The sequence below is a fragment of the Brassica napus genome, chromosome A3, assembly GCF_020379485.1.
Source record: "Brassica napus cultivar Da-Ae chromosome A3, Da-Ae, whole genome shotgun sequence".
Taxonomy (NCBI): domain Eukaryota; kingdom Viridiplantae; phylum Streptophyta; class Magnoliopsida; order Brassicales; family Brassicaceae; genus Brassica; species Brassica napus.
Window position 1 is genome coordinate 24,671,307 of NC_063436.1, and position 9,487 is coordinate 24,680,793.

The window sequence follows — 9,487 nt, forward strand, 5'->3', positions numbered from 1 at the left end:
ATGTATCAAAATTTTAATGTAAGTAAAATAAAATGGTTATTATTTTTATATTTGATTTATACGATTAAATAATTCAATATATTATTTAAAATTTTGTGGTTTATATTATGTATTTTTATAACACTTTTATGTTTTTTTAGACGTAGTTAATATACCAAAATAAAAAATAACCACCCGGTAATAATAAAATATTGTTACATTTTTGACATTGATTAAGTATAATTTATTGTTTACCTAGATTATAGGAAACATTTTTTAAATAAATAAACATAATTTGTTATATTCTATTTTAGAAAAATGCATTAATTAAACTATAAAAGACAAGAATACTAAAAGGTAGGTAAATTTATTACTTCAGTGGCATTCAAATGTAAATAACTTTAAAAACTAAGAGGCAATTTATATTGGTACTTCTCTTTTAATAATAGAGATATTATATAACGGAAATTGCTTCAAGTAGATTAGATAATAGAGAATCATATTCTGTACATTACGTAACTGTCGTTGGCTTTTTCAATGGGAAACAGACAAGTCACGTCGTAGTAGTTATTACCATTTGCCAACTAGTCTCATGGGTTGTTTTAGATATCAGAAGCTTCCGAGTTTTTGACCCGTTCACATGAAGCCAGGCCGGGTCGAGAGAACCATGAAGCCTAGTCCAGGTTTAGTTCGTTAAAGCCCATTTACAAATATCATTTCTTCCAGTTTTTTTTTTTTTTTGCAAATTCTCTCATCAATCAAAGATTAAAACGATTTAGAAATCCAAATATGTTTAGAAACCCTTTCATTTGGGTGTTTCAACGTCATATATCTTTTGTTTCATTGTAATGGTCTTTGTTAATTTTTTCGGCGTTAAGTTTCCTTCCTTCCGGTTGTACTCGTTTAAGCTCTCCAAGACTTTATATTAGATGGTTTTTTGCTAAACTGTAAATGTTCATTAATGAAAATGAAAGGATACAAGTTCTTTAATGAAAATGAAAGGATACAAGTTCTTTAAGATCCAAAAAAAGTGAAAAAATCTTAAAGGACAACCATTAGGATTAAAACTACAAGTCTTAATGCTAAAAACATGATCTACAACCGTGAATACGGCTAGGAAATCCGACGACGCCATAGAACACGAACCCTAGTTTCCGACGACGCTTCAAAGTACGAACCCTAGTCTCCCGACGACGCTTTGAGCAAGACCGAAGCATACTCTCAGCACGAACCCAGCGAAAACCGACGACGCTCTAAGACACGAACCCAGCGAAATCCTTGAACATTCAAAGCACCGATCTTAACGTGTACGAGCACCCCGACTCGACACAAACAAGGACAAGACGGGCCGAGATATAGGCGTCCTTGCAAAGAGCTCAAATCAAAACCTATAAGCTGTAGAAAAAGCCATAACTACTGCAGCTAGTCAAGAAACAAGCCGCAGCACTGCGAAATCATGGCGTAACGTCTGAAGCCTTCAAGTTTCTCCGGAACCTGCTGACCACTGCAAGCGACGAAGAGAACTTGCCAAACGCCGAGACCGAGAACCGGGACTCGGTTCCACAGCTTCTCAAGCGACCTGAATCACGCGAAGGCCTCCGAGAGAACAAATCAGAGAGAGATTGGGATCCAAGCACGAGCAAGAACAGTGCCAGAGCAGAGCAAGGAAAGCGTCGACATGAAAGGGACTGTCAACAACGCCATAGACGACGTCAAGAGACAGCACCAGCCCACAGTCCACACGCTTGAAACCGGATGAGAAGGAGGAGACACGCGAAACCTACCACTCTCTGGTGGCGCCACCATTGGAAGGATGAGACCAATAATGACTTTCCTGGCCGGAAACGGAAGATGAACCTCTCCAAGACGCCAAGGACAGAGGCCAAGAACAAACCGCAAACACCGACCCAACTTGCTGGAGAAACAGAGACAGCCACCACGACCGCAACTCTGAACAACAGGAGAAGAGAGACCTCCGACACATTTCCGCAAACTCAGACGGAGGAGAAGAGCGGCAGTCCGTAGATCTGAAAAACTCGCTCCGCCGTCACAAACCCTAAAAGCCGACTCTTCACCACCTCGTCGCTCCCAGACTTCGCCATCACTCCAAGCAAGTAAGATAACCACCAGATCTGGCCTCCGTGCACCAAGATCTAGACCGGAACGCCGATGACCACCTTTGACCCACTCACAGATCTGAGCAAGGAAACCATGGAAGAGACAAGGGAGAAGAGCAAAGAGGAGAGGAGAAAGGGCCTCCGGCACCAGCAAGCTTGCCGGACCGGAGCAACACGATGGCGCACGGCGTTTGTAGCAAGAAGAGTTGAGAGCGTTTGTCGCAAGGAGAGAGAAAAAGTCGACAATCTTATATTAGATGGTTGCACAAAAAAAAAAAAAAAAAAAAAAAAAAAAAAAACAAGAAATCCAAATATGTTTTAGAATCCTAACAAAACCATAAAAACTAAAATGAAAACAAAAAAGAGTGGTGAAGCTTAAATTCTTAAATAACACTAACCTAATTACACTATCTTCTTAATGATGCCTTGAGCTAGACGCATACAAAGAAACCAACATGTCATAAATCTGCGTGAAGCTTGGTTGCTTCAACGGTGATCCGTCAGTACACATAAGTCCAAGTGTAATCGCTTCCTTAACTTTCTCCAACGTTCTATCTTCAATCTTCATTTTCTCATCAACCACCCTCTCTACATTACCCGGACAATGAACTCTTATATACTCAAGATACCTCCTTTCTGAATCTTCTTGCTCCTCATTAGGTTTCAGATTTGTAATCATCTCCAAAAGAAACAATCCAAAGTTGAATATATCTGTAAATAACAACAATAACACACACTTAGCTTTTAGTCATTAACAAAAATTTATTTTAAAGAAGAAAGAAAAGAGCCATTACTTGTTGATGAGTTGTTTCCATCTCCAATCTTGAACTGAGAAATCAATGGTTCTTGATCATCACCAGACAACAAAACACTTCTTGTGTTCAGATCAAATGTAACCTCAGGCCATTGTTCCCACAGATACAAAACACCTTCCACAACTCCCATAACCACTCTTAACCTCCTTCTCCACGAGGAAGCCAATGAAGAATTTAGCCAAGTCTCAACGTTTTCTCCATTAGTCCATTCAGTAACCAAAGCTCTCAAGCTTCTGCTATTACACCAACCCAAAACCCTTACCAAATTCTTATGTCTCAGCTTAAAAACCGCCTCGCATTCCTCTTCAAACTCGCGCCTCTTCTCTTTCCAAACCTTCTCTGTATACACCTCGATCTTTGCCTCTCTCCCGTCCCTCAACGTTCCCCTGTAGATATCCACTCCATTCCTCTTGCTCACGAGTCGCTGATCCGAAAACTCATCCGTCGCTGCATCGAGCATCGCGGATGTGAACTTGTGGCTTCTCCTCCTGCACGTTCTTGGTAAGTAATCAGGTCTTTTGAGACATAACCATCCCAAGCAACAACAGAGAAGAATCACCACTATGGGAAACACAACCAACAAGACCAAGACTCTCATCTTGTAACGCTTGGCATCGGGAAGTAAACCGGAGTGTATGAAACTCGACGCGTTAAACCGGTTAAAGAACTCGGAATTTAAGATCTTATCCTCCGAAAACCGGTTATAAGAGAGGTTCAAATGGGTCAAGTTCGTTAACCGGGAGAGATTCTGAACCGGAACAGAACCGGTTAACTGGTTGTAACTCAGGTCAAGAGTGCGAATCTGAGCACAAGAGAGAACGTTTGTCGGAAACTCGGTCTTGAGAGAGTTATTCACGAGCTGGATCTCGACGACGGTGAGAGGACAGTACTTCCAGAAGAAGTCGAAAGAGAGGTAGAGCGCTGCGGTTTTAGGACGGCCGTGGATTCTGATCTTGGGGAAGGAGTCGATGCAGTTAGGGTTCTTGGACTCGTTGCAGAGGTGGCTTGCGACGATCGTGGAGCGGAAGATCTCTGTGATGTTCATCGGAGAAGAAGAAGAAGTGTTGTTGCAGTAACGGAGCAGAGGATTATGGAGGCAGTTTGTGGTGATGGTGGTGGTGAAGTCGGGAGGTGGAGTGAGGGTGGCGAGATCTTCGAGTACTGTGGCTGAGAGAACAGAGGGAGGAAGGAAGTGTGAGAGGAAAGTGAGGAAGAAGATGAAGAGAGAAGACGCCATTGCGGAGTTTGGCGGTTACGTGAGTGAGAAGGCAAGAGAGGTTGTGTATATGAGGTGTTGTTGGCGGTTATTTTGAAAAAGAGTGGGAAGCCCATTTACTTCCTTGTGATCGTGTGCTTGGAAGCTGTAATGTTTATTCAAATATTGTTTTAAACAAAAAGAAAGATTATTTAAATATCTAATGTTGGTAAATTTGGGGAGAAGAAAATATAATTTCAAGGTTCAGACAGGTGATTCCACGTGAGGAATAAAAGAACTGGACAATTTTTTATATTTGGGAACTTGAATAAATAGAAAATTTTTTTTTTTTTGATTAATTTGTTTCTCATCAAAATTGGATAAAAAATTATTTATTTCTAAATTTTTCCATGAATAAAAATGTAATACAGTTGAATTTTAGTGCTAATAGTTTAACTAAAATTCTAACGTAATTGATATAAAATTTGTAATTAACGAATTCATCAGTACTATTTTTAGAAGAAAAAAAATATATTCACCAACTTAAGCTCAAGTGTTTCAGATTTTGGAATATCTACGCTATTTACAATAGCCTTTTCCTCAAGAAACCGATCCTAAACAAGGAATCGAGAAAATTTGGAGAACAATGTTGAAATTCAAAAAACAAAAGTTGAAATTCAACAGTCTGGATGTACTGGAACCCTTACGGCGGAGTGATGGACGAGATTTCAGCGGCCGCCACAGCGTTTCCTCACCGGAAAGGAAACTTGTTCAAGGTTCAGTACTATGCAATATGGAACGAAGATAATCTCGTTTGATGAGAGAACTTTACAACGTGGCTGAAAGTGTTGGAGGCAATTCAAGTGGTGAGACGAATAGTGTTGCAAAATATGAGATCTATGGATCAAAGTATTTTTTTGGGAAACTTAAAGAGATTGATGGTTGTTAAAGCTAAGTAAGACCCTAAGAATTTCTTTAGGTACGAGCAGAGTAATCCTCCTCTCAGTGCAATATAACATTAATAATAACCACATACATTTTTAAGAAGAAGATAAAGTGTATGTGAGCATGCAATATTTTAGGCATTTTTAAAGAAGCAAACGGAAAACGAATAAAAACAAGTTATCATGGAATGAATTCGTGAACGACCACATCATTACTACCAACCCACGTATTTTAATGTAAGCCACACAAATAAGAACACTACCATTTTCAACTTTTCAACAACAACATTCCATGATATATCTCTGGATTAACTCTGTCGACACTTCTTCATTTTACAGCGTTTAGGCCGTAAGGGCTAATTAGGTTTTTAACGTGATTAATCCTGAACATGCCCCAGTGCCCCCATATGATGTGCATATTTCAGTTTTATGTTACAAATTGCAATATAATGGGATTGTATCGTGTACGTCCTAAATATTATCATAGGACTCGTCAACAAAGGATGCATTTTAATCTCACTTAACGAGATAAAGTTTCCTTTAAAACTGGTTTTAAAAAAAAATTTCCTTTAAAACAAAATAATTACGGTATAGTGTGCCTAAAAACTAGTATTTATCTGTACGTCTTTAATGGGATTGTATCGTGTACGTCCTACATATAATCATATACGGTGTCCACTGGAGCTTTTAAAATCGTTAACGGAAGAAGACTTAAAAGTCAGAAACATAAAAGACGAAATTTAAGTAATGCAATTCATATTAGTAATAGTCAAACAAATTCTTAATACGTCTCATTTTTGATTTTGATAGTTGAAAATTCTTTATTTATATTTCAAAATGTCATATTCAATATCTTGTATCCTTCACATGGTATTTATTAGTGCTACAGAGAGAACAATACATAGGGACAAATAAAACAATACATTAGAGCCTTCAATTCTATTATTGTTAGAAAGTGGGAAATTAAAGCGAACTAGCAAAAACTTTTTGGCAAAAGATCATGATTATGAAAACTTTTCATATTATATATTGTAAACATATATCACATTTATAAATGGCACGTTGTGTATAGTCTTCTCTTCGAACTTTTCTTTACTCCTCCACAGTCCCACAATCCCGATAGGATTCCAATACCGACGTTGACCAGACTTTTAAACCAGCGATGAAACGGAAATTAACTAAATGTTGACCAATAAAACAAGGAAAATTAAACGAAATTAACGGCTCAATCGTTTCTTTCTAAATTTTTTTCTTTTTGTATCGAACATCTTTAATATCATTTTCTGTTACAAAATTACTCTCTATTTTATCGGTATCTGTATTTGTTTGTTCAATTGGTTAATGTTTTAGTATTTTTTTTCTTTTTGACAACGTTTCAGTCTATTTTTTTTTAAATTTCATGTTGATTGATGTTTAATGACTTTCAAAAAGAATACAAACGACATTTCTTAGCCTATCCCTAAAAAAACTAAGTATTTGTATACCAACTAGCGATAATTGGTTCAAGAATAATTCTTTATTTGATTACAATAGTATAGTAACCAAGAGGTCGTGACTTACTGGTGAGTTTTGAATAGTGATGAATACTCATAGTTTTAGACCAAAGAATAAAAAGTCTCCTTAATTCTATATTTCATATAATGCTAATTTCAAATTTGTATGCTAATATAAAATAATTGCAATTTGTTTTTAAACGAATTAAAATATTTTCCGAAACATCTTCACTCATGGGTTATAAATAAACAGAACAAGTACGCACAAGACAAACACAAACACGAAGAATCTCAAATCTCATTTTTATTACACACAATGCGACGAACCTGTGTCTTCTCCGTCGTTTTCTTCCTCCTCTTCCTCTCTCTACCTCTCCCCTCCCTCTCCCAACCTTCGCACTCCGTCTACAACTCATTCCTCAAATGCTTCTCCAAGAGAACGAAAACACCACAACCCCAAATCGCCAAGAATGTCTTCTCTCCGACCAACCCTGCTTACTCCTCCGTCCTCCGAGCTTACATCCGAAACGCGAGGTTCAACACCTCCTCCACTCCCAAACCAACCATCATCGTCACCCCTCGCTCGTATAGCCACGTCAGCGCCGCCGTCCTCTGCTCGAAGCCCTTAAACTTCGTCTTCAAGATCAGAAGCGGCGGGCACGACTACGACGGTCTCTCTTACATCTCCGACAAACCGTTTTTCGTCCTCGACATGTCGAACATCCGCGACGTCTCCGTCGATATCCTCTCCAACTCGGCCTGGATCTCCGCCGGAGCCACTCTCGGAGAAGTTTACTATAAAATCTGGGAGAAGAGTAGAGTCCATGGCTTCCCCGCCGGAGTTTGTCCGACGGTTGGTGTCGGCGGTCACTTAAGCGGCGGCGGGTACGGCAACATGTTGAGGAAGTTCGGTTTAACAGTCGATCATTTGATCGACGCGAAGATCGTCGACGTGAGAGGTCGTGTTTTGGATCGGAAAGCGATGGGTGAGGATCTTTTCTGGGCGATCTCCGGCGGAGGAGGAGGGAGCTACGGCGTCGTTTTGGGGTACAAGATTAGGCTCGTTCCCGTGCCACCTGTCGTGACGGTTTTCCGAGTGGAGCAGTATATGGCCGGCGGAGCGGTGGACATGGTTCACAAGTGGCAGTTCGTTGGTCCGAAAACGGACAGGAACCTCTTCATGAGGATGCTGATCCAACCCGTTACGAGGAATAAGGTGAAGACGGTGAGAGCTTCGGTGGTTGCTCTGTTCTTAGGTAAAGCAGACGACGTCGTTTCGCTTCTTCGTAAGGAGCTTCCTGAGTTGGCTTTAAAGAAGGAGAACTGTACGGAGATGACTTGGTTTCAGTCTGCTTTATGGTGGGACAATCGCGTTAACGCTACTCAGACCGATCCTAAAGTGTTTCTCGATCGGAATCTCGACTCCTCTAGCTTCGGGAAGAGGAAGTCTGATTACGTAGCTACCGAGATTCCTAGAAATGGGATTGAGTCTCTGTTCAAGAAGATGATTGAATTAGGAAAGATCGGTCTTGTTTTCAATCCTTACGGCGGGAAGATGGCGGAGATTGCGGAGGACGCAACGCCGTTCCCGCACCGGAATATGCTTTTCAAGATTCAGTACTCTGTGAACTGGAAAGAGTCGTCTCCGGAGATAGAGAAGGGTTACTTGAACGAGGCTAAAGAGCTTCACAGTTTCATGACCAGGTTTGTGAGCAAGAGCCCTAGAAGTGCGTACTTGAACTACCGTGATGTCGATATCGGTGTGAACGATCACGGGAAGAATAGTTACAAGGAAGGAGAGGTTTATGGAAGAATGTATTTTGGAAAGAACTTTGATCGATTAGTCAAGATTAAAACCAAGGTTGATCCAAGGAACTTCTTTAGGAATGAACAGAGTATACCTACCTTGCCACGCAAGTTTTAAGATATATTGTTTGTCATTTGTTATGAAAGATTGGTTTAACGTTAATAATGTAATGCTTTGGTTAAGCAATATAGAATGCATTGGTTTTGGATATTAATATATTTGTATGGTTTCTCTGTGCCTATAGATTGAGAGAGAAGTAATATATCAAAATTGCTGGTGATGCAAACCAAATCTTAAACGGGTAGACTGTTAGTTAACTGTGATTTTGGACAGTGTCTGCGAAGGGACTGGCCTATTCAACCATTTCCTGTTGTATAGGATCATGATCGCAATACATCGATGTAACGGCTACAACATCGCCGCCAACAACTGGGGACGACGAAGTCACCATATTCAATCTAAAGTTCATCTAGTGGAAAGGCTAGAATTGGCTAAAAGTTAATGGATCTATTCAATCCCATCCAAATCACTAATTTTCATAGAAATAAAAATAGGTACAAATGGATTAATGAATAAAATGATTTAATAGATGTAATAGATTGGATTAAAATGGACAATGAATCATCCATAATCAAACCAATAAAAATTTATAACCAACCTAAATTCAAAACAAATATATAAACAAAAAATTACCATACCAAATTTACAATACAAACCAAGTTTTATTTGTTTTTTTCATATATCTAACTCAATTTTAATAAACCAAATCTAACTTATTTTTTTCTTATATATAAACATTATATTTGGTTGCTTTCATAAATCAAGTCTAACCATATTTTCTTGTCAAAACCGTAAATTCAAGTTTTTCACAAGAATCGTAAAATCAAAATTTTTACCATATTTTGCTAAAACTGTAAAATTATGTTTTTTCGCCGATCAACCGCAAAATCATGTACATGATTTATATTTTATATAATGACCAAGAGGAAGCAACGCTTTTGTTTTTATCAAGTGAATACTGAATGAGTATATCATGTACAATGTTGTGTGGCTTTTTACTGAATGAATATATCATGTACAATGCTGTGTGAAGAAACATATTCAAAATTATTAAACGGATGTGTTTTTGCGTCTTTT

The 9,487-nt window shown here is 38.8% G+C and overlaps 2 protein-coding genes across 2 annotated transcripts; one reads left to right on the top strand and one right to left on the bottom strand.

Moving 5' to 3' along the window:
• Positions 1–2,441: 2,441 nt before the first annotated feature.
• LOC106440414 (protein NSP-INTERACTING KINASE 2-like) lies at positions 2,442–5,047 on the bottom strand. The gene is made up of 2 exons (XM_013882069.3): positions 2,891–5,047; positions 2,442–2,807 (listed from the first exon to the last, which is right to left on the bottom strand). Exons 1-2 carry the CDS (start codon positions 4,146–4,148, stop codon positions 2,512–2,514), a joined length of 1,554 nt encoding a protein of 517 aa, XP_013737523.2. The 5' UTR covers positions 4,149–5,047; the 3' UTR covers positions 2,442–2,511.
• Positions 5,048–6,790: 1,743 nt separating this feature from the next.
• LOC106440418 (berberine bridge enzyme-like 19) lies at positions 6,791–8,564 on the top strand. The gene has a single exon (XM_013882076.3). The coding sequence runs from the start codon at positions 6,860–6,862 to the stop codon at positions 8,465–8,467; it is 1,608 nt and encodes a 535-aa protein (XP_013737530.2). The 5' UTR covers positions 6,791–6,859; the 3' UTR covers positions 8,468–8,564.
• The last annotated feature ends 923 nt before the right edge of the window (positions 8,565–9,487 follow it).